This window comes from Cyanistes caeruleus, chromosome 20, assembly GCF_971803275.1.
Source record: "Cyanistes caeruleus chromosome 20, bCyaCae1.hap1.1, whole genome shotgun sequence".
Lineage (NCBI taxonomy): Eukaryota > Metazoa > Chordata > Aves > Passeriformes > Paridae > Cyanistes > Cyanistes caeruleus.
In genome coordinates, this window is record NC_141720.1 from 9,774,246 (window position 1) to 9,799,598 (window position 25,353).

General features: G+C 46.2%; 2 protein-coding genes and 1 long non-coding RNA gene across 10 annotated transcripts in view; 1 reads left to right on the forward strand and 2 right to left on the reverse strand.

Annotated features, from left to right (window-relative positions):
* The window catches only part of MAPKAP1 (MAPK associated protein 1), an 81,476-nt gene extending 61,823 nt beyond the window's left edge, over positions 1 to 19,653 (reverse strand). For all 3 annotated transcript variants that reach the window (XM_086858514.1, XM_086858515.1, XM_086858513.1), the window contains exons 1-4: positions 19,539 to 19,653; positions 9,223 to 9,547; positions 6,069 to 6,158; positions 3,072 to 3,220 (exon numbers count right to left, since the gene is read on the reverse strand). In XM_086858514.1, coding sequence (XP_086714640.1) covers positions 3,072 to 3,220; positions 6,069 to 6,158; positions 9,223 to 9,481 — 498 coding nt within the window. In that variant the 5' untranslated portion in view covers positions 9,482 to 9,547; positions 19,539 to 19,653. The remainder of the gene's footprint in view (positions 1 to 3,071; positions 3,221 to 6,068; positions 6,159 to 9,222; positions 9,548 to 19,538) is intronic.
* A 215-nt stretch (positions 19,654 to 19,868) lies between these two features.
* Positions 19,869 to 21,642, reverse strand: LOC111937158 (uncharacterized). Its single transcript, XR_002868463.2, has 2 exons — positions 21,263 to 21,642; positions 19,869 to 20,214 (listed from the first exon to the last, which is right to left on the reverse strand). It is a non-coding gene; the product is annotated as an uncharacterized LOC111937158 (long non-coding RNA).
* Positions 21,643 to 21,898: 256 nt separating this feature from the next.
* Positions 21,899 to 25,353, forward strand: part of PBX3 (PBX homeobox 3) — a 101,977-nt gene continuing 98,522 nt past the window's right edge. For 2 of the 6 annotated variants that reach the window (XM_086858516.1, XM_086858521.1), the window contains exons 1-3: positions 21,899 to 21,983; positions 22,448 to 23,045; positions 23,887 to 23,960. In XM_086858516.1, the coding sequence (XP_086714642.1) occupies positions 22,849 to 23,045; positions 23,887 to 23,960 (271 nt within the window). In that variant the 5' untranslated portion in view covers positions 21,899 to 21,983; positions 22,448 to 22,848. Of the gene's footprint in view, positions 23,046 to 23,886; positions 23,961 to 25,353 lie in introns of all 6 variants that reach the window. The other 4 variants (XM_086858517.1, XM_086858519.1, XM_086858520.1 and 1 more) reach the window with 4 other exon arrangements.

Genomic DNA, 25,353 nt, shown 5'->3' on the forward strand with positions numbered 1-25,353 from the left:
TCTTCTGCACCTCTTTCTTGCCTGAGCATTGTGAAGCTCAGCTGGGTCACTGAAATGAGCCATCACCACTCCTGTGTGTCACCTGTGCTACCTGGACAGGGCTTTCAGCTCTGTCTTACACTGAGGCTTTTTTTCCCCAACATTATTAAAACTCAGCAAGATGGAACAATAAACTGTCAAAACTTGATTTTCCAAGTTCTGTAAACAGAAATAAACACAAATTTATTTATCAAATGGGTGATCATTTAATTTGCATGCATAGAAAAGAAATCAATTTGGCCAGTGATTTCTTAAGCCTTCAAGTAATTTTCTATTCCAATGACACCTGGAGGAATTACAAAGAACTAAATGTTTTTTCAGTAGAAAATTCTTAGAATGTGTATATAAGATTTATTAACCAAGTACAACCCACGTGCTTTACAAAACATGAGAACAGGTCCAGAGCTGAGGTTTACTATAACTATTTAAGGAAAAACTTGAAGAAAGAGTTGAGAGTAGTTACTGTAAGTGTGGCTCCTGTTAAGAACTGAAGTTTTACAATGTACAGAAAACCACAAATCTGTCCTGGGTAGTGGTGGAGCCAGTTGTGTGGATTCCTGAGCTGCTGAGAATGCCTCCACTGTAGCTGTATTTCACAAGGCATATTCTCTACTGTTTTGATAATTAATGAAGTGATCAGGACAGGAAGAAATTAGAGTGCTTTAAAATTTTACTATTTCATAAAATCACAGAAGTGGTTATGAAATAGACACTAAATCTGGCAGGAAACACCTGGAGGATGTGAGCACTGCCCAGGCTGGCGTTCCAGCACACAACCTGCTCTGATCAGCTGAAAACAATACCTTCAAGAGGAGCTTAGGGAAGGAGGACCCCGAGGAGGATTTATCTGATTTCAGGTCAGGAGCCGAGCCAGGGGTGAAACCAGCGAGGATGAGGAGCACAGACACGGCACAGAACACTGAGCTCTCCTGCTTCGTAAATGCACAAAAAAGGACTGGTACTGAGCAACCTGAAATCTGCATTACCAAACTCAAATATGCACAAACTAAAGGCCTACTTATAGCCCTAAAGATCTGAGGGCCACTGTGACCCCCTGAGTAAATACATAATTAAGTAGGGTGTTTTTAAGACATGTTTAATTAGGCCCCCAGCCCCTCCTCACTCCCCCACCTCTCCCCAATTATGTACCATTTCCCCCAGAGATACATGGCTCTGTTAATTATGTAAATAAGCCATGCCCTATTCCCAGAAAGAATTATATTTCTGTGAAATACTGCTCATCTATTATCAATAAAAATAAATAGAAGACATATGATATGTCATTAAAAATAATTTTTAAAAGTGCGATGATTTTTTGTGTTTTTACTGACTGAAAACACACAAGAACTGAAGTAAAATAATTCACAACTGGACTATGTTTCTTCTAGATCTCAGATGGTCAGCCAAGCATTAAACTAGATAATACATACAGAACTATAGAGAATAAACTTTATATGCGAACTATTGATACACAATAGAAACAATGGTGTTAAAATTAATAGATTGAGATTATGCTCTAACAAAATACCCATCCTATTATTTTGGATTGTAAGGAAGGTATCTTGATCTGCAGATCACAGCTGAGATAATTCATATCAAACCCTGCAAGACGCAATTGAGTGACATTGAGGTATTTCCTTAACCTCTCAAACTGACATGTGGAGTGCAACTTGCTTCCAGTGGACCAAACACCTGCTAAACGTATCTGACTTCAATAGGTGAAAATGAAGATGTTCATTATAGACAACAACAATTAATACTGTAAAGATTAGCTTGGATTATAAAAGAGGGAAGGAAAAATGCTGATGTTTCTCAAGTTTCTGAGAAACAAGACTTGAACATGACTGAATTAGAACAGAATTCTCTTTAAAAAGAAGCATTTGATTTTTACCTCCCCTATAGATAACATGAGTTCCATTTAAATGTTTGTCCAACTGAAATTTCATGGCACCAGAACAACAAACCTGGAGTTTAGAAAAAAGGCCTCTTGGTGCTGTCAGCATGAAAGTGCTGCTGTCGCTCATTAATGAGGCCAGGAATTTTGAAAACCTGAGTTAGCATTAATTGCCACATGCTAATAAATATTAAATCACAGTAGAGGAGCTTTCGTACTTGGACTTCATAGTCTAAAGGTTACCATCTCAAAAATATTCCAGATACTCCTAGAAATGTCAGTGGAATTACGAATCTGGCTTTCCACTTCGAGAACACCTAACAGAATATGAAATTCTTCCATCACAATGGTAATGAAGCTCAAACTCCATCCTCCCACAGGAGATTCCACAAACAAATCCAGTAGAAAACAGATCTGTGGAGTATTTATACTTGTTTTGGAACAATATGACAATGATCCATCACACCAATGTTTATATTTCAGTTTCTAGAGATGATGACAGAGAGAAATATTTGACAATATGGAGCACAGGCAAGCCATTTATCCCCAGGGTGAGCGATACCAGATCCATCTCCTGACCCCCATGACCTGCCAGGTTTGCAGCCAATCTCCTCCCTGTGTTACACAAATGAGCACCTGTGCAGAAATACATTGATTAGTGCTTCGTTCTGCCTTGGATACTGACCTACTGATACTTGTTTTCCACCCTCAACACAGACCATGGCTTCTCCCGCTCTCAGTAGAGCACTGAGGACAAAGACATGAGTCATGGAATATTCAGCAAGTGCTGTGATGTGGATAGACAGAACAGCTTTGGGGTTTTTTTAAATGCCAAATAATCAATCATTTATACAAAGGGTCTCATCATCAACTCTAGACAGACATCCCAGGGCTCTGTCCCAATAAAGAACCTCACTAACCTGCTGGAGAAGGAAACAGCAAGGTAGAGAAAGTCTCAGTCCAGAATTTTGCAATGGAAACAGGAGAAATGGCCCTACTGAACCTGAAACCACTACATTTGATTGTTTGTAGACAAGCACTGCCACTACAAAGTCTAAGTGAGCTTGCACAGGAGCAGTGCCTCAGGCTGTCACTGCCAGGGGACCCCAGCACCTGACAAAGCCACCCGGTCACTCACCTTGCCATCAAATTTGGAGTACTCATTGAAGGGGTTGTTGAGCTGCAGTGGACACTGTTCCAGACGCACAGAGAGGATGGACTGCTTCCCAGAACATGGGGATTTCACTCTAAAATTCTTCTTTTCAAACAGTGAGCTCAGCTCCTCTGCTGCGGATCAGGAAAGAGATTAGAGGCATCTTATGAGGAGATGTGCAGAGGCTGCTGCTCACCACAGAGAGATAACATCGTAAGAGGGAGCACAAAATCAAATAAACAAACCAACAAATGCTTCAGCAAGGCAGGATCTACTACCACTCCTTCACAGCCCAAGGATATGAAACCATTAAGAAGTTTGAATGATGCTCCTGCTTAAGCTGAGAAAAAGTTAAGTTTTTCCTGTACAGAGAACAGAACTGATCAGTGTAAGATCCACTTGAGCCAGGATAACAAGAGAATGACACATTCCTGGTCTTTCTGCTTGCCTACCTTCTCCTAAATGAGCAGGAACAGGAAGGAAAAGCTGCTGGCACATGAAGAGCACAGTTCCCACGGAGCTGCAGCACATGGCACGGTGCCACAGCACAGGACAGCACCACACTGCCCTGCAATGACACCCACTGCCAGCTGCAGCCCTGGCACACACCTCAGCCCAAAGGATCATCTCTGCAGATTTCACTTCTTGTGGCAGATTGGATACAGCCTCCCCTCATAAAAACATCAAACTTGAAACCACCATTCCAGATCCACAGTCTGAACAATAAAAACAAAAAAAGCTTTCTAAAACAAAGGGGATCCAAGTTCAGGAGGTCTCTGTGTGGTCTGTGAAGGCTCATAAAAGCCTTTTTATGTGAATAAAGTGCACAGCTGAATTTCCAACAACTCAACTTAGAGGCATACTTCAAAAAACCCTAAAAAATATCACTTCTTATGTCACAGGACCACGATGAAATTGGGGCAGAGCCCAGGGTGTTTCAGCACACCAGCACCAACGGGTCTCATCTGCAGGGAGCCGTGACTTAAGCTGGACAAGGCTTCCCACATCTGCTCCAGGAACCAAGAGCCCCCAGCCTCCATCAATCACTGCCCAGAACCAACCCCAGCTCGCCCAGGCCGGCACTCCTGCCCTTGGCTTCCCTCACAGCTCATGGATTTACATCTTGCTTCTCCAGGGAAGTGGAACTGTTCCCAAGGCAGAATGACCTGGGACTTGATCAGGGGAGTTGGTTCATTTCTTAGAGTGCAAAATTAAAACCTGTCAAATGATAACTAGTCAAAAGCTCCATTTATTTTTACCAGCAGATTGCCTTAAAATTCAGGCAGTTGGCAGAGGTGCTAAATACTGGCACTGAGAGATCCCCACGGGCTTGTGAGAGGCTGCAATTAACCAAAAAAAGCTTGATTTAATCCCTTTCAATGTGGCCACTTTAACTCCATTAGGTTGTTTTGGTTTTTCAACAAGCTCTTATAGCTCTTCATTGTTTTTTAAAAAAATCTAAATCATTATGCTGGAGTATTACCTTTAACTGATAATTTCTAGGCACTTGGAGTTCAACATGAGGTTTTACTCGTACAAGTGAAAAAACAAGTTTTTATCTACAGCAATTCTGTATGGGCTGAATGCAAGACTTCGGAAGGATTTCCTTGATATAGTGTTAATTTGCATTTTATATGCTCTGAAATGAAGGGATGTAAGATGCAAAGGTACAGAGGATATCCTTAAGGATATGGGCTCCTCTTTCCCCTCGCTGGAGTGGTGTTGTTCATGCAAGTAAGGCAGAAACACTCAGATCTCAGTGGCAGAGAGAGGAGTAAGCAGAGAAGGAAAATCAGCTCTACCAACAGAGCCAGAGTGCCTGGAGTTTTTGTGTAACTTATTTATTTTTTAATTTAAACCAGATCTGCAGCAGGCAGGGACTGATCCATTTGCCAGCATGTTCCTCAGGGGGACAAGTGTGACTGCTGGGACAGCTGCTGTGTCTGCAGGGCAGCACGGAGGGAGGGGATGTGACCATGGAGCCCCCAGCAGCGGCTGCGCAGGACCTGGAGCCAGCTCAGAGGGCAGGAGGCACAGGAGAGAGATCTGCATCATCACTGGCCAAATGCTATAAAATATGGAGCAAAGAGTTGGAGGTTATGGTAGATTAACCTTTAAAACCTACAACTCTGCTTTCAGAAAGAGAAAGGCAAAAACATTTCAGAATGCATTAACAGGGGTATCCAACACAGCTGAACACTGAATTAAGGATTAGTGCGACTGTGCTGCCCGTGCGAGCAGCTTTGTTCACTCCTCTGAAAAAGATATTAGAGTGCTGGAGAATGATCTGCAAATGACAGCCATGGAGATATGAGGAATTAGGCAAAAAAAGGGAGATTACAGAGGGACCTCATTAAGATATACACAAATTTTGAAAGAAGTAGGCATGACAGACCATACAAAGGTTTGAATGTGTGTCAAATACAACAGAAATAGAAACTAGCTTGAACTCTAAAATAGGAAAATTGAGACAGATTTGTAATTTCATATATTATAATTTAAACTACGTAGAACATCCAGTCATAAACACTTAACTATATATTTAACAAAAATAGAATTTAATATTTTTTTGAGAAATCGGTGATAATAGTTTTACCAGGAAAGACCAGATAAGCTAAGAAAGCATTTACTATGCTTGCATTTAAGTAGATCATACATCTACTCTTTATTTCTTAAGATTCCTACCTTATCTAAAAAAGTCGCTACAAAAATCCTCTATAGAAGTAAACTCTACAAAATCCTCCATCACCCAAACACCACAGTGATGCCTTGGAGTGCAGAACCCAAAACAGCCACTCCATAACCTCAGGCCAAACTGGGTGTTCAACACTTTTCCTCTTCTTTTCTTTATTAACACCCCTGGGACAGCACAAAGAATTTCCTCCATGCTTTGAAACCCTAGGGGAAAATCAAACTGCAAATGTTGTAACCATCAAGGGCAGGAATCAAACCAGAAGGAAAAGAAAAGATATTTTCTTTTACCTGAGCAAGAAGTATTTCTGTCTTTCCACTGAACGTTTTTGCATTTTATTTGATTTTGTCTCTCTTTCCGCAGACGTTCTAGTCTCTGAGCTTGAAAAGAAATATTACAACTATAAGTTTGTCAATGAAAGTTTACTATAAACAAAGACATAATTAACTACCTTTATATGAATAAAGATGTTTTATACTGCATATGTAGGGGAAAAAGTCATAAAATTTTAAAGGTGGCACCCCTGAAAAGCAAATACCAACAAAAACATGAAAATGTTCTTGATTTATAATTGAAATTAGAGGATATAAAACATTAATAGAGATCATAAAGATAGTATTAACATGGAAGAGAATAATAAAATGTGAAAACTTCTGTGATTAATATGACATTTCATTATATAAATCATTAATAACGGTCTTAAAGGAATTTTAATGCACAAATGAACTGAAGTGAATATTACATTACAGGAATAAAATTACTGTTATGAATTACTCTACCCGTTTCAAAAATTAAAGATAAATGAACTCAGACTAGACTATTAAAGTTTTAAATATAAAATCCTTTATCTAAAAATCATGAAAATTATAAAATGTCAAAGCGATATAAATTAGCACAGCTTTTTCTTCAGTAGGCTGAAACAGTTTATAGGTAGTAAAATAAATGATTTGTATCTTCACAACATTAGTCAAATCCTAAAATGAATATAATATTTCTTTACATATATTTTGACTCCATCTTCAAAATATGGTTGGAAAAAAAAGCCCCAAAATTGTTCTGATATCAAAGAACTTGCAGCCCAGTGTACCACACAACTTAAATTTCCTTTTTTGCTAACAGTAAGAGTTTCCTTGGTGAGAAAACCTGCTGGAAGCCACCCAGGACAATGACCCCAAAAAAACAGATATGTCATCAAGTGTCCACTCAAAATAAGCAGATTAGATTGGGAAGTAGAACTAACAGTGCTGATCCCTGAAGGAAACAATTTGCTGGATATATTAGCAATTTTGATGTATTGAGATAATTCATTAACTAAAATGGGTTTGTAGAAGAGATTCAAAAATGCTAAATTACTCTGACAATTTTTGGATACAACTGAAGTTCCCTGAGCCTTTTCAGCAATTAAAAAACATTAATAAATATTTTCTATCCCTTCTGTTACTATTCTTTTACATTTAGGTCTTTGAACTGAATTGTGGACAAGGAAGTGATTTTTTTTCCCCATAAAAACTGTCAACCAGGGTACTGATTAAAAAAACACTCCTTTGAGGTTTAACATCTGTAACAAGCAGATAAAGGTACAAGCACAAATGGGGACTTTGATAAGCATCTCTTGTTTAAGACAACACGATCCTAGAACCTGAATACCTCTAGGTAGCTTCCTCTTAATGAAATAAGAAAACTAAGTTTTCTTATTTTTCCCTCCTCATAAGTTTAAATATTGGGAAAATGCTGTTGTAGCCTAGATATTTTATTCTGAAAGTAAAGCTCCACATTTGTACTAGTTACTGCCCACACTGCAGCTCAAAGTTTCCTTCCAAAACCCTTTCTTCCCAAACAAGCTACCATAAAATATCTGTTAGATGAGCAGGCAAACAAAGGATAAAGGAAAACCGCAGAGTAGAAACAAGAATACTGCATGTTTTTATCCTGTTTGGTATTTTCACCCTGTCAAAACAAATGCACAAGAGCACAGTCACCACCTTGCCTGACTCCATCCTGCTCCTCCACCCACAGCTGAGCACAAGGCTCCACTTCACTGCGGGATCGTGCTACAGCAGCGCCAAGGCAGAGGGAACAGCCAGTCCCCCCTGGAAATGTGAACCATCCCAGGCTCACTGGGATAATTTTCAGGCAACAGGCAGGCAGTTTTCAGTGTGAAAAATGTGGCTGACCAAAGGCAGTGGTAGCTGCACCAAGGGTCAGCGCAGAGCTGAGAAGTTTGCTGCTCACCCACACCCAGCACCTGGCACTGGTCTCTCCTCCTGCCACACCAGAGCTGAGGCAGGAAATCTGCTCCCAGCCCTGACCTTAGAACGTGCCCCCAGCTGGCACCTGAAATGACTTCAAACTGTAATTCACAGAGATTATTCCATCAGTCTGCTCCTTGGTGAAATGATCCTTCTGATCATGTTCTGGAGTAACTCCATAAATCTTCAAACTTTGCCTCTCCTTCCTCATGAGCTGCAGCATGGTCTGAGCTCTCCCAGCCCAAGGCTGGATCCCCAGCACACCTTCCTGCCAGGGCTGTAATCTCAGTTTATTTCCAAACTCTGCTACAGGAGAGCAGTGCCCCGGCTTCTGTGGAACCTTTTACAACTTCCTACTTGTAAAAGGCATTTCAGTGTCTCCAACACCACACACATTTTCCTGGTGGAGCAGAGCACAGAGGTGCTTTCTGGGCTCTAGGTGGTGTTATAATACCTGCAGAAATCACTTTTAAAAAATAAAGAGAAACAGAAGAAAAGAGGTCAGTACTGACCACCACACACCTCGTCTGTACTTTACCTCACAGAACTCCTGTTCATAATATTCCTCAGGTCTAATCAGAACTCTGGATATCCCTTATATGAAACCCCACATGGGAGAGCTCTCTGCCAGTCACGACAAAATGAGCGCATTTTGCAAAAGCTTTCACCCTTAAACTTTCTAATTTGGTACCTTAAACCCTAGCTCAAGGTTCTTCTCAGGAATAAAACTTTAGGAGACAAAATACAGACAAATCATTCCCTTTGCTGGCTCACATCAAACTTCATTCCTCTCTTTTATAACAAATATATTTGATGCCTCACTAGGCAGATTTTTTCTCGGAAAATAACTATCCTGTTCAAAAGTTAACACCCCTCAGACAGTAACAATAGAGATATCAAAGACTGTTCGTGCACTTTGGATTTGGATTTGATGTCTTCACAATTTGAATTTTTTAATATATATAAAACTGACTACCTCAAAGTTCCTCTGTACAGGAGTAGGTAAAACAGCAATTAAGGCTCAGCTGACAGCACACTGAAGTAACTGAATCATTACATATCCTTCTAGAAAAGGGCCTCAGCATTACAAAAGCAGTTTGACAGATGCCAAGCAAGTCACGCTCTGGTCTGTCCAGGCAAGCCAGACCGAGGGCAGCAGAATGTGAAAGCCAGTGCTGCTGCAAACACCACGCACCTGTGTTTGATCGTCTTCTGATTCCAAAGTCCCAGCTTGAGGTAATATCGACTGATTGGGAATATACATAGCCCTGAGTCTCCCCATTGCTCCCCTGTGGCTCTGAGCCATTATCCCCATGTGCTGATGAGGGATTGAACTTCTCCAGGTCAACGTCGTGGTCGATCAGGACCATCTCGCACATCCCCGTGTCATCGCTGGTCACGTGCGACTGTCGAATGTGAGCGAGGATAATGGTTGGGTTGTCCAGGAAAGCCATTCTGTCCACAAGGCCACCACTTCACTGTACTATCTTCTCTCCATCTTGTTTCATGGACACACGTACCTAGAAACAATGCACACCACATTTTAGGAACAAAACCCCTTCAAACACCAAAAGCTCAAACCCCCATTCCAGAAGGTCACTATTTGGGATGCACAAACCCTGACTGGCTTAGGGCAAACTGTTCAATTCTTCTGCAGTTTACTTATGCTACACTGGCTGCTAAGATCCATCCAAGGAACAGGGGAGCTGGAGGACAGCTTGAGACCTGAGTCCCAGGACAACAGAGCACAAGAGATACCTACAGACAGGTCCCAGCACTCTGTAACACTTGGCTGCTGTAAGGCAAAATACCCCACACAGGAGGATGGCAAGAGAGTACAGAACAGAAACATCTGCTTATTCCAACTAATCCATTTACAAAACTGACAGGGTTTTGGATTTCTTTTCACCCATCCTAACTCTGTTACTGTTTTGCTTCTGCACCTACACACCAACTTTTTGACTACCTTATTACAGACCCTCTTCAGGTTTTGTATTTCCAGGAGAAACCTTAAACATGAAGAGATTAGTGTTTCAGGGCAGAATATTGAACATCTGCTGCTGCATGGTGCTTCTCACAGGGCAACTGCTGTAACACAGAAAGCTCTGTGACCAAATACCACATGCCTGAGCTCTAAAGCACTTTAAGAACAGTAATTGCCACTTACCTAAGATATTTCATTCAGAGCACTCAAGTGGCCTTTTGAAACAAAGTAGAGGGCAAAAAGGAAAAGTAAAAAAAACCCCAAACCACAAAACCCAAACCACGCTCACATTGTTATCTGATTTTTCTGTAGCTGTGGGTTTGTAGTTATGTCAATCTAATTCAAGCCCAGGCTGACTCTGAAAGGGGCAGCTCCATGCCCTGCCTGGCCCTGCTCAAGGAATTCCACCACCTCCCAAAGCTGGCAGTGGAGCTGTGGGGTGAGCTGGAACAAAAAAATGACCTGCTGAAAATAACCAAAAAAAAAAAAAAAAAAAAGAAAAAAGAAAAAAAAAAGATTCCTGTTCATGCAGCGAGTCTGTCACTGAGCAGGAGCCATGGGGACACCTCCACCTGAGAGGGCTCGGTCTCAACTCACACACACAGCAAGACTAGATGCAAATTCCAGAAGTTTGAAATCCCCACTGCTTTTCTAATCAGAGAAAAACACTTTATAGAGCTGTATGTGTGTGTTTGGGATTTTGAATTCAGAAGCACCAGCAATCCCCTGGCCTTGCTGCTTGCAAAACTGCTGCTTTAAGTCCCACAAAGCCACATCCCATGAAAACCTGCTAAATGCAGCTGGCCTTCTCCTGGGATATTTTAACAGAGGGAAGGGAAAGAAAGGACCAGCCAGGCTTGTTCCAGGGCCAGCAAATGCATTTTGCCATGTCCCCTTTTTTTCCCGAGGGGAAAGGTGTAGGGAAAGGTGCACCAACACAGAGGGGCCCACAGAGCAGCTTCTGCATTTAGGTGGAAACAAAAGTAAACCTTCATATGGACACTCCTCTAACCGTGACAAAAGCAAAATTTTCAAGGTTTATTGTAGATTGCAAACCCTCCATTCCTACCAGCGTCCTCCCTCCCAGCAAACATGGGTGGGTATCCACCGATGACAATACTCAACAAATAGAATTAAAGCCTTCAGAATTTTAAACACTTTTTCCTCCCTTGACTGCAAACATCATAGGGTTTTTTGCAGGCACCATCCCCTTTTTGCTTTAAAAAATACACACAAATTCAGAAGTATTACATTAAGCAACAGACCCAGCAGCAAAAACAAATTCGATAAAGGAATGGTAGAGAAACAAACCTGACATGCTGCTGGTTATTAATACACTACTGTTACCATACATTGTAATAAATCATGCTATTAATGAAATTTGCTCCAGCAGGATCCTTGGAGACCCTCAAAGCCCAACTGGACACAGCCTGGAGCTTGGCTGGCCCTGCCTGGAGGTGGGAGTTTGGATGGGATCTCCAGGGGCTCCTGCCAGCCTCGGCAGCACCACAACTCCACACTCTGGATTTTCTCACTCTTTCCATAGAAGTAGGGCTGCTCCTGAGGGAGTTCTCCCTGTCCTCCGAGGCAGATGTCCCACCCAAAGGCAGCCATGGATGTGTCGGGGCTCTGGCCCTGCACCTGTGTGACCAGCTCAGAAAATACAGACACAACCATGTGCAGCTTGTGGACATCGCAAAACATGCTTTGAGAATGCTCTTTAAATGGAATTATTTCTACTCACTGATTAGGAAGGGCCACGTGTACCTGCAATTGGCAAAAATTTGTTTAAATAAGCAACAGCCTCAGGCATCGGAAAGGTCTGCAAACTCCCAATCAAAAATTACTGCTGCCCCATCAATGTGTCATATAAATGTTGGCACGTTAATTGTGTATTTATAAGATTGTTAATGGTTAGTTAATTTACCTCCCACACTATTATTGTACTTGAAATGATTTAATGTCTGCTGAGGGAGTTAACAACATGTAACAGCAGATGCGAGAGTTTTACCTTTATACTCTGCACCCCGACTTCCTGCCATTAACAGTCGTGTGCTAAATCAGCCAAGCTTCTTCCCAACTGTACATCTGCAACTGCTTTTCCCATAAACCTGAATGCTGAGAAAGTGCTGCAAATTCTGCAACCTTAATACAAACATATTTTTATTTCCTCCTCTTCAGAATTTTCAAAAAGATACATTCCAGCTGATTTACCAACACATTAATGGTAACTGGAAACTCTGAAGAGTTAATATTCTTAAAAAGTTCAAACCCCCAAATTCAGTTTGGGTTTTGATGCCATATTTAGTAGTTGTGGCCTATAGAATTCTAACAGTTCCTCCGGTTGATAAAAGCACAGACCTGCTCTGAGGAACTGTGATCTCCAATGAGAGAGAACACAGAGAAGCAAAACTCAGTTTTGAAAACCTTTAGTCAAACACCTTAAAGATTCCAGCAAAATCACAGACCCAAACTCAGTTTCTAGATCTACTGAGATCTGCCAGCACACCCCTTCTGCACTCCTACACACACACACCATCACCAGATCCTCACAGAGGAGCTGAATTTAATGGAATTTGAGGACTTTCTAAGCATCAGCATCTTATATATTCTTTAATCATATACAAAAAATAAATGTTCTTCTAATACTTGTGCTATAAAAATAATCTACTATTGAATAGGCCACTTTGCAGGCAGCTGTCAAATGCACTCTGTGCAAACAGGAAAAGAAGAGAGCAATGTGAAATCCCCAAAATGTCAGAGTTTGGTATTTCTGTAGAACAGGATACACAGGCTGGGGTTTCCATGATGTACTGATTGGCAAAAACCTGTGATTCATCACATGGGGGAACAGAGATCTTCGCTTTCTTCCTGGTCTTTATTATTCACCTCTCTAACTTTCTGCCCAGTCTGCTCAACACCCTGGGAATGAATGCTCCTCTCCCCTTCTCAGTCCCGCTGCTGTGATTGTGCACAGCCCCCCATCAGCCTGGTGCAGTTACAGAACATCCCCAAAGATGTCAAATTGCACCATCAAGAGGCTGAACGCCTCGCCAGGATTCACAGGAACTTCGTGGCAGAATCAGACAGCTGCATCTCAGTCTACTATTTTTATCAGCAGTATTCCTCTTCCAGTACCCCACAGCTATATTTATGGCATCGATAGACTCTCCCAGCGAGAGAAGCAGGGCTTTATGCAGATCAGCCTCATTCATAACCCGGCACACAATGAGGAATGCAGAGCGCGCTAACAAACGACTCCGCTCCCAGGAGGTGACACAGAGGTCTTGGAAAAGGATCTGCAGCCATACAGCCTGTACCTTAAACACACAGCTGAACACAGCTGAATTTCGGGAGGCAACTTCATCATCACAACATGTTAACTGTTCTTGTGACCCTCCTGCTTGCTTGATGTACTGCAATTATTTAAATAAAGATTGTCTCGCTTTCCTGTTTCCCCACCAAACACCCCACAGAGTATCATGTCTGCATGTTAACCCACACGAGGCGATGACGAGGTCTCAAAGCAAGTGTGAGATTAGGGGAAAGGACAAGCTCAGGCTCATGACTGCCATCCCTCCCACCCATCCCGTGTCAGCACAGACTGCAGCGGCACAGCTGGAACCGCGCTCCGTGCTGGACCCTCTGACTGGAGGGACTGCAACCATGTGTCAGCCCATGCCCACCGCTGTTTGCAGAGGAATGTTTGACCTTGACTGAAAAATGCTGAGTGCAGCTTTCCTTACTTTGGGGAGAACACAGTTCCTTTGGAATGGATTGTCTGGGTTTTTTTAAACGCACACAGTGGAATTTGACAAAATGCCTCGCTCTCACCGCCCAGCGCGAGGTGGCTCGTCCCTGTCACTCCCCACAGCGGCTCCAGGGCCGGGCAGCAGGGCAGGGCTCTCTGCCAGCCACTGCCCCCAGCCCTGCTCCCTCCTGCAGGTCAATCCTCTTCCAGCAGAACTGCGGATTTCACCTGCTGAAGCGACACCACAGCCAACAGTGGCTTTCACACCCTGCTCCGGTCCCCGAAAGTTCACAGGCTCCAGGTGAGAACCTTCCAGCTCCACCAAATGCCCTTCAGTGCCACCAGCACATCTGAAGGGACAGAAGGATGAGTCCCTAAACTGACAAGCCAGCGTCACCTTCCTGTGCATCTTACAGGAAATATTTTCCTCATATGAAGGCTTGATATTTTTGCCTTTCATGCTTTGAAATAGACCTCTAAATAAGATATGAGAAACAATGAAATCAGAGAAAGCTGCCAGCAACTAAAAATGTTCTGCTGCAGGAAAGAGCTACAACTTTGAAGTTCCACCAGTTTTAATGAAATGATTTTAAGAGTCCTCCAGTTCAAATGGCTAAAAGTGGTTCCAAATTCTCCACAAAACTCTCAAGCCAATTCCTGCAATGTATCTTCCTCTTTCAATTACAAAAGTAAGAAGTGAAAAACAGGGGGAAAAACCCTTCTTTTCTCCTGTTCTGCAAAGTTGTAGCTTGTTTTTGGTTTTTGTTTGTTTGTCTGTTTAAATATGTTTAAATTTACTATCCTCCTTAAGGAAGTGATAAACAATTAAAGCCCTATTCAAAGTAAATATTCTAAAGACACAACTTGTGGCAGTTCAATTTGGATCCAAGACAATTACTAACAAACTCAAAACACAGCATGCTGGAAAAATTATATACCATTGCAGGTCATATTATCATTCAAGGGCTTCCATAGTCCCTGCACTCAAACACCTCCTTGACTGTAGCTCTTTAAAGTGATGTTTAAAAGTGAATGAAAAAGATAGGCAGATTAGAATTAAAAATTGATTTTTCCCCCAGCGTCATATAAGCAGGAACAAGATGGCACGAACATACTTCAAAATTTATAATTCAGGTTATATGAAATAATTTCCCAGTCAACTTCTGTCTGCAATTGCACAAGAAATGGTTCTGGTTATCTGCATTTGCAGCAGCACAAATAATCAACCCCCTCAAACACAGACAGATCCTGGGCAGGCAGGATAAAGGAAAGTGAACTGAAATATTCGAACATTCAAGTTTATGTTTCAGCAAAAGCTCAAGTGCATTTAAGAGTGAATACTTATCTGCAGAAGCTGTCACTCACACTCTGGTCCTATCATTAAAAAGGAAATAATCATTTACAGTCATATAAAGAGGCTCTCTCATAGGAGGATTGGGAAGTTGGGATGAGCAAACACTGCATTACACACAACTTCCAACAAATTATTTGTTCATTTCCAGACCTGTAAATCAATCTGGCATTAGCTCTCTATTCCTGAAATGCCTGAATTTGGCTATACTTTTGTTGCCATACTAATCAGGAAGCAAATTACACCAATTCCAATATATTAATTACTGAGCTTTAGAGGGGGGAGAAAATATTGGGGTATGTACAGGAAGTGTTCACTCTTCTCTGTCCTGATCTTGTCAAATCTTTGTTTAATTGCAGACATGTTAATTCTCTGCTAACCTGAGAAATCCTGCATCAAGATTTTAAGCAAATAAATAAGTATAAAAGATGCAGATATTATAAATTAGGGCAGACAAATCTGTATCTAGACTCGTGCCTGCAAAGAGCATTCTATCAATATAGCGAAATGCTAATCTCCTAATTAACAACCTAATTAGGTAATTATGGCTTTGCAGAGGGATGCCTAAATGAAATATGACAACATGGTCACCTCTTTATATGGCACCTGTGGGCCTTTTCAGCTGTCACTGCCGAGAGTGCAATATCAATTTGAACAGATGACAAAGTGTTGTCATTTTTCATTCAGATATTGTGCTGAACGCTGGGATCGAGGCCGCTCCGAGACGCTGTGTCTTGCCTGGGCTCTGCCTCATCTAAATATGTGCAAACACTTTGCTTAATTTTTAATGTCTCTGATTAAGCTTGGTTTTTCATGCTGTCTGCAGGCATTCTGTGACACACACCACAGCTGCAGTGTCACACTGGGGTGACCCACAAGCCCGGAACCCCTGTGGCCCAATTTCACAGCACGAGTGCAGGAGAATCGCTATCCAGAAAAAATATCTGAGTATTTGAGTTCATTTTTGAGGCTTAACTGCTGCTGGCTTTAACATAACAAAACAAAACCTGAGGACCTTGTAAATAACACATGATAACATGAATTTTACTTTTTTTTCTGCTGAACACTCTTTCCCAGGGGAACAGCAGTCCCTGTCCAGGAGAAGGTGAAACTGATGGGACTTTTGCACAGAAAGCTGGGAAGGAACACTTTCAACAAAGGTGCTTTTCCATGGAATGCTTTTTGTCACCCATATGCCTAAAATGCTTTAAAGACAATTCGCTAAGCTCGAACATTCCTAAAGGCCATCAACCTGTTGGAGCGGGTCTGGAAGAGGCCACAAAACTCATCAGAGGGATGGATCTCCCCTGCTATGGGGAAGGGCTGAAAGAATTGGGATTGCTATGCTAGGAGAAGAGAAGGCCCAGGAGTGACCTAAATGCAGCCTCCCAGCATCTGAAGGGAGTCCACAGGAAAGATGGAGAGACACTATATACAGGGGAAGGAGGGACAGGACACAGAGAACGGCTTCCCAGTGCCAGAGGGCAGGGATGGATGGGGTATTGGGAAGGAATTGTTCTCTGGAAGGATGGGCAGGTCCTGGCACAGGGTGCCCAGAGCAGCTGGGGCTGCCCCTGGATCCCTGCAAGTGTCCAAGGCCAGGCTGGACACTGGGGCTGGAGCAGCCTGGGACAGTGGGAGGTGTCCCTGCCCATGTCAGGGGGTGGAACAAGATGGGCTTTGACCTCCCTTCCTTCCAACTCAAACCACTCTGGGATTCTGTGATAAATAAAACATCTTATTGAAGAGTGGAGAATGAAAGCACAGGCTAGGATTGCTTGAATATTAGACTAGAGCTTCTATTTTCACAATTCTCAGTGTGATATTCAGGAGCCTAAAAAACCTAATAAATTTTATAAACACCTATACAAGCTTCAATCTTAAAAAAAACTGAACAAACCAGAAAGCTTCACCATATCACCTTTTTGCCTGTTTGCTACTGAGAGAGATGCTACTCTCTTTGGGTTTTACACACACAAATGTCCCCAGGCTCACAGAAGCTGCCTTGTCTGGACCCAGGACAGAGCCTGGGGATGTGATGCAGGTCCAGCCAGCTCAGGGGCCCACAGCACAGCCACTGCACAGCTCTGCAGCAGCACCATGAAGGGTGGTCTGACACTGCTGGGCCAGGCAGGGGGTCTGCCTTAAACAGCAGTGCCTGTCAAAATGAACACTATGGTCTTTGTTGGTTTCTTTAGGTTTTTGCCATTCCACTTCTGAGTGCATGTAAATATTTTTATTTCATTAAAAAACATGATCATAATCTTATTCTTTAAGTACAGCAGCATGCAAGCTGCTTCTGACTTCAGAAACACTCATGATGATCAGACCTACTTAAAAATGCCTGAGACCTTCAGCCCCTTTGGGACTTTATGTCAAATGGAACTGGACAGATTCACATTTCTTCAGCAAAAGATTAATCCCCTGTTCCTCTGGCTTTTAATTTTGGGTCTGTCTCTTTCAAGAGCACACAAAACATATTCAAGAAGCTTTGTTTTGCTTTCAGAATAATGGCTTTAGATATAACACTTCTCAGGCAATAAGCAAACAAGGTAGGGATTGCCCTTGTGCTGTCTGGGGTACGAAACTGAGCTGACAGACAGTGAACAACGAGGCATCACAGTTTGATGGAGCTCCTCAGCTCACACACACACACAGAGTTAATATTAAAACACAGCCTGGGGTCTGTGTCAGAGGCACTAACAGAAAAGCCCTGCAGAACTGCTGCTACAACACCTGAGACAGCCCCTCCCTGTACAGCAGGTCCCAGGTGTGGGGCAGCACCATGACAGCACCAACACCCCATGAGAGCCCTAGGGGCCACCAGAGCTCTTCTCCCACACCTCAAACCTGCCCCTTCTAGCACCTGAACAGCAAGAAAGGAAGAGAGCCTGAGCTCTATCCCCATTTCTCAGCCAGTGTCATTTGCTCTTGGACATCAGAAGGAATTCTGGATAACAAAAGGAAATTCTTCACAGAAAGGGTTGTCAGGGTTGGAAGGGGCTGCTCAGGGAGGTGGTGGAATCACCAGCCCTGAGGTGTTCAAGAAAGGACTGGACATGGCACTCAGTGACAAGGTGGTGGTGGTGAGTCAGAGGTTGGACTCAATGATCTCAGAGGTTTTTTCCAACCTCAGTGATTGTGTGATCTCCAAAAAGAATGGCCATATGGGAGCCGGGCTGCTCCTACATAGGGATGTGGCCAGTATGCTGTTCACCTGCTGTGCCATTTGTTGCCAAGACTGACCTTTCCAAACAGGTGTGTGCTTTTCATGCTCATAACTTCAAACGGTTGGGAAAATGTTGTGCTACAAAACGGGTAACAGAGATCCCTGTGCCAGGCTGCTTCACCTGCCCAGGCCTTCACTGATCCAAAGGAAATGCACAAAAAGAATGTAGCTGTTACTTGTTATTTTAACATTCGTTTTTCATTATTTTAACATTTGTTACTTGTTGCAACTAGGTGAAAAGATAACCAATAGATGAGGAAAGGGTGTTACAACAAAGACCTGAAACATGACTGATACAGAAATGTACTAAATTGGTTCTCCCTGCTTCAGTTATTTCTGTACAAGTCTATACGTACATGCTGATCTCAATTTATTTTTAATCTAACCCAAAAAAGTGTCCGTGAATGGAGCTGCTCTGAATCTAGAAAAGTAACTGAGAATCTAATTCCCACTCTTGCATCGACCTGATAATCCCCCGACACCTAAAATCGTGGAGAACACGCTCAGGATATCCAAGCTTGGCTCTAGCATCTGTTTAGTCATTTACCAAACTTCCACTAGCACAGAAATCGACTCATTGCTGCGTCTCCTGGACACCCTTCCCGTTCCCCCACTGTTCCTGCGGTGTTCACAGCTCTGACGGCACTGGCAAGCGGGTGGAGAAGCGAGAGCCGCATCCAGAAAGGCACCAGGGTGCGATCACGCTCGAAGCGTCCACCCGGCACAGCTGGGCAGGCAGAGCCGTCCCTGCGGCCGGCAGGAGCGGCCAGGAGACGGGGACAGGGGGAGAGTGACGGAGACTTGGATGGAGTGCCTGGCACCCGGCCAGAGACCCCGGGGTCCCCGCGTGCCCCCGCTCGGCACGGGGCGCGGACATCCCGGGGATTCCTGCCGTGCCCGTGCCCGGCGCTCCGGCCGCACTCATCTGTCCCCGCCACCCATCGCTGCCGGCCGCTCGCCAGACCCGCTCCGCTTGCCCCGCGCCGCTCCCGCCCCGCCGCCGGGACCCGCGCCCCGGACCCGCGGGAGCAGCCCCGCCTGCGCGCCGGGCCGGCCCCGGTGCCGCCGAGCCGCGTCCCGGGCAGGCTGACAGCCGCTGCCGCCGGTCACGGCGTCCCGCGGGTAGCCCGCGGCCCCGCGAGGCACTGACAGCGCGGGCAGCCGCGGCCCCGGCCTCCCCCCTGCCCCGCACCTACCGGCGCCGCCGCCGCCGCCGCGGGGCTGCGCAGCCGCTTCCGGGTCCGGGTCCGGCCGAACGGGCGCGGGGCCGCGCGCGACCCGGAAGCGCCGCGGCCGCGGAAATGACGGCGCGGAACGGGCGGGGCGGCGGCAGCGGCGGCGAGGAATGGCCCGGGCCGGGTATGGCGGCCACGGCGGCGAGCGCTGGGCTCCCGTGGGCACACCTACCCAGGCCGTGATGGCCCGGGCCGGTCGCTCACCGGTGCCGCACGGCAACACGCAGGAGGCTTTTCTCATGGAGATCGCTCCGGTTTTATTTCCAGTTTCTTGCTAAAAACACTGTGACGTTTGTATTTATTTGGTAAATTTATTTGGTAAAGCGCCCAGGTAGCGCTCGGTGTACAAGCACAAAGAGGACAAATATTAAACACTGTCATTGCTGCCCGGGACAGGGATGAAGAACATCCGCGTGTTGTCCGGTGCTCCGGTGAGCCGGGGCTGTCCCCACACAGCTGCCTGGGCGAGCAGGGGAGCCCAGCCACCCCCAGTCCGCACCACACCTCCGGCCTCCTGGAGCTGCAGGTGTTCCCAGGTGTTCACAGCGTTCCTGTTCCTCGTGGTGCCTGTTCCTGGCCTGCTGGCTGTGCGTCCCTGTCACCTTTCCAGAGTTGCTGGTGCAGCCTCCACAATTTCCTGTGGAATTAAGGAGACTTGTTAATCCCCAAGGAAGGCCTAACCTGGCAGTCTCAGCAGTTGTATGCATCAAAAACCAGCTGCCTTTGAGAAGGACAGTGGACAGCATGGCACAAGTGCCACCAAAGGCCTATGATAGGTACAGTGACTGGCAGCAGTGCAGGAGTGAGGGCCCAGCTGGTGCTGGGCATATCGCAGGGAGTGCCCAGAGCTCTGCAGTGGTTGGACTCAGCCTCCTAAAACAGTACAAAAAAAATCACCCAGAACATCAGCTTTCTGCTGATGTGGTGAGGCTGAGCAGGTCCCTCAGGGGTCAGGGAGTGCTGTCCCGTTTGGCAGGGTCAGGGACTAGGGGAACTGCCCATTCCATCTGTGACCCCCTCAGGGTGCATCTGTGAAATATTCACAATAGTACCAATTTAAAAATGCATTTGGGGTAGCATTCTTTGTAAAACTGGATGACCCTGAAAACTCATTGGTTCAAGACAGACAATGGTGCAGCAACTAGGATGTAAAGTAACTGAAATGTGAATGAATTTACTAATTGCATGGGTGGGCAGTGAGACCCCAGATTTGTTGACCAGGAGCCATCTCTATCTGTACCAGCCACACGTGACCCCAGCTAAAGGGTTCCAGTGACAACCAGGGCCCAAGTGAAGGTGTGGGATGGCAATGCCAGCTGGGATTGGGGGGAGCTGGGAGCTCTACATCACCCACGCCAAGCCTGAGGCATTAGCCAGACCACCGGGAAGGTTAGATGAGGATGAGGGTTGAGTCTGGGCATGACTGCACTGAGATTGTCTATCACACACAGCATACAGCAAATTAAGGATCATTGGAAACAGCCACTGTGACTCTTCATGGAGCCTAAAGGTGGTTTCCCTAAGAGATCTCTGGGGGTCTCTGCGTTGTGTTAGACACCAACCAAAGTGTGAGCAAAATGGACCAGACTGGAATGAAATTGGAGTGGGGGAGTGTCCCACGTGAGGGCAATCTCAAGGGTGGCAGAAATCTACAGGTAACCTCAAGAGAATGAAGTCATAATGACCTTTGGTGCCTGTGCTTTTTTCTCTTCCCATCTTCGCGGTTCTGTGCATATTTACAAAAATATAATCTGCAATTATCCCCGGTAACGCACGGCCTGAGCCGTGGGCTGTGCCAAAGGCTCCTGTTCTGTCCCGCGGCTTCACCGCGGGGACACGATCAAGGCACGGGCCGCGACGGACCGGCCCGGGACCCTACATCCTGTGCCGGGGCTCCACGGCACGACCGCAGCTGCCGGCCACGGCCTCGGGAGCTCGGGAGGCACCGGGCCCGGCCCGGAGGGACCGCGCGGCCCTGGCCGCCGTCACCACGGCAACGGGGGCGGGGCCCGCGCCGCTCGCCTCGCCCACGCGACCGTTCGAACGGCCCAATCACAAGTTTCTTAGCCGGAGGTGGAGCCTGAGGTGGGGCAGGCGGGCACGGCACCTCGCTGCGAGCGCTGATTGGCCAACGCCACGGCCAGCGCCCGCCTCCCCGCCCAGCGATTGGCCGTTGCTCCCGCCGCTCCAGCACGAGGCCACCGCCTCCCGTCCGCCCCGGGAGCGCGGGTGCCGCTGGGCCCGGCGGGAGGGCCGCGCGCGCGGAGCGGGGCGGGGCGGGGCGGCGGGACCGCCCGGCGGGGCGGGGCCGGGCCGGGCCTGGGCGGGGCCGGCGGGCGGGGCGGGGCCGGCGCTCCGCTCCCTCTCGCGCGCCGCTCGGCTCCTTCACAGGGTGACACGTCTGCGGTGAGTGAGTGGCGTTGGCAGCCTGTCAATCCCTCACCGAAGCGGCCATCAAACAACATAAAACACGCGCGGGCACCGGGCGCGGGGCTCATAAATTCCGGCGGGCCGATATTTTTGCACATTGCTTTGCAGAGAGTGTGTAATTAATTTTTTTACAGTTCTTTCCCCGTTATTTCCGCTCTTTTCTTTGCACAAGTTCAAACTTTTGATTGCTGCTGTCTCACCCCCGTGCACAGACTTAGGATCGTTTGTTATTTGGGGGGGAGGGCGATTAATTTTTTTTTTCCCTCTGTGAGATTGTGTTTTCTTGGCTTTTTTATGTTGCAATTTGGGGGTGGGGGTGTTCGCTGGTTTGTTGTGGTTTTTGCTGTTTGCACCCTCCCAACTTCTGAAGGATTTGAAAGCGAGTTTTTTTGATTTTGTATTTAATTTTTTTTTTTAAATTTTGCCTTTTTGCAAAGAAGATTTTTGGACAAGTGGGGAAAGACATAAAAATCAACAATAAAAATAAAAAGGAAAAAAAAAAAAAAGCTTTGGAAGAAGATTGTACCAGGAAAACCTCACAGAAATCTGCTCAGCTCATTTATCCGAGGCACCAATATGATGATGATGAAAGAAGATTGTAACTAAAGAAGAGAGTGATTTACTGCCCTGGGAAGGAGAAGAGAGTGGAATAAACAGCTGAGATCCGGTCAAAACACAAATACTACATTTTTTTTGTTATTGTTTTGTTTGGCTTTTTTTTTTTGCTTTTTTTTCCCCTTTTTTCGTGGTGTGTGTGCAGAGCGCGGTCAGGAGCGCGGCACTGGGACTGAGCGGGGCAGGCGCTGCCGTGACCGCCCGGAGCGCGGCCCGGCCCGGAGCCATGGACGATCAGTCCAGGATGCTGCAGACTCTGGCCGGTGTGAACCTGGCCGGGCACTCGGTGCAGGGGGGCATGGCCCTGCCGCCTCCCCACGGACACGAAGGGGCTGACGGCGACGGCAGGAAGCAGGACATCGGCGACATCCTCCATCAGATCATGACCATCACTGACCAAAGCCTGGATGAGGCACAAGCAAAGTTGGTTTCGTCTAATTAAACCTTGTCTTTTTAAAAAAATTATTATTAATATTATTATTTTTTAAATTATTTTTGGGGTGTGTGTGTGGTTTTTGTTTCTCTCCTTCCTGCTCCTTCCTCTGCAGAGACCCGGAGTCTCACAATTAAGAGCAACTTCTTGGGGCCGTAAGAGAAATTACCAGAAGCCAAGGCAGAGCCAAGTTGCTATTTAATTTCTTTCCTTAAAAAAAAAAAAAAATATAATAAATGTAGAAGTATGCGATGGTTCTGCCGTCAGTGTGGTGTGCGGGAGGCTGTGGCTGATCCCTGCCCGTTCCCGCTGGACACTGTCCGGTGGATAGCGGCCTTTGCGCCGCCGTCCATCTGTCTGTCTGTCGGGCCATCCCTCAAAGTACAACTTTGCCTCTTTCTTTCTTTTCTCGTCTCAAAGTGGCAGCAGAATGAATTATAAATCTGACCAGATATTGCTGCAGGAGAGGGTGTGTGTGTGTGTGTGAATAAAACCCAAACCAAACCCTGGCTGTATTAAATCACAATAAATACAAAAACAATGTTAACTCTGTACACCCACCCACCCCCCCCCCCCAATCTCCTTAATAAATCAGTTCTAATATCGCAGGACGGGGACGAGGCGGGTGGTTTTTCCCCCTCGCTCGGGCGGTGTTTGCACAAAGATAATTCCGCATGAAAGTGAAGCGGGATGAGGGAGGTTCCGGCCGGCCCTCGCTGCCCGCGGCCGCGGGACCCCCGGCCGGGGGGCGAGCGGCCCCAGCGCGGGGCTGGGGAAGGCGCCATGTTGCCGGAGCCCGGCGCTAACCGCTTGTCCTGTGCTCTCTTGCAGGAAACACGCCCTGAACTGCCACAGGATGAAACCCGCCCTGTTCAGCGTCCTCTGCGAGATCAAGGAGAAAACAGGTACGGGCCGCCCGCGCCGCCGCCGCCGCAGCCATCTTAGCGCTCCCGCCTCGCGCCGGGCCGGGCTCCCCTCACGCCGCCGGGGGCCGGGCCAGGCCGGGCCGGGCCAGCCCCGTAGGGCCGGGGGCACCCGGCCGCTCATGAGGCGGCGGGAGCGCCGTGAAATGGCGCGGGGTCCCCCCTCACGGCCCCCGCGGCCCCGGAACGCCCGCGCCGCCGTGTTACCGTCAGACGGTGTGTGAAAGACATTCCGGGGCGGTGTGACCGCGGGTTTTAACCTCGGGACCGGACCGCGAGCTTTGTCAGAGCCGGGGGCTCCGAGCCGAACCCGAGGCGGCCCCGCCGCGGGCGCCCCGACCCCGCTCCTGTGCCCGGCGCTGCTCCGGCGCCTCCCGGGCGCTGGGTTTTTAAACGCCAAAATTCTCAAAAATCGCCGCAAAAGTACAGTAGTTTTTTTGGTCTGCATTGACGCGACAGGAATAAACTCCGTGCTTTTCTTGTGGGCATTTTAGGAGATTTTTTGCAATTTTTTCACATCGCTGAATTTATAGAATTTTTTGTTTGTTTAAAGAAGAAAATTTGCAAAGTATTCTGCTTTGTATTATGAGAACAAGAACATTTAGTGAGAATAATATTTAATGAGAACAAGAACGTTTAGCAATAGTAAGAACATTTAACAATAACAAAAACATTTATTATGACTGGGTTAAAAAATGAATAGCCATTTATTCACATATAGCTAAAGCCATTGCCTGGCTTTTTAGCTCTATGTGATACTCAATAACGTTCTGATTAATTCCACACTGAAAAAATAAAACTGGACGAAAACATCCCAACGTGAAATCATTGCAAATCTGAGCTGTGGAGCCCGGAGTGAGTGGTTCTCTGTGAATTATGGTGCTTTATGTCCAAGGGTTTCTTTGCTACCGGGGATCCACTTCAGTTCCTGCTGACAGCTAAGCACTAGGGTATTGACTGTGTTGTGAATATTAAGATTGATTCTGCTTTATGTTGCATTATATTACCCGGGATAAGGGGAATGATCCCTCTCCCTTCCCACCTGCCTACATTCCACCTCGGTTGGCTCATAACCCCTTTCCTTTGGCTTGTGTTTGTTTCCTGCCTTTCCCTAAACTTCTTTGCCTGTCCTGCTCTGGAGCCAGAAAACAAACTGCCCTCGGTGTTCAGACATTTGCAGGAGGCTCATTTCAATTAAGGAGGCAGGCTTAGGTCCCGCGGTCACTTTATTTGCAGAGGGCTTAGCCTCAGTGTTTTGAAAGGCAAGTATAGTCCGCCACATGTCAGAGGTGAGCTGCGAAGAAAACCCGAGTCCTTTCAGCAGTGGGGCTATTGGCACAGGGTGTCAGTGAGGCTGCCGTTGGCTCACAGGCAA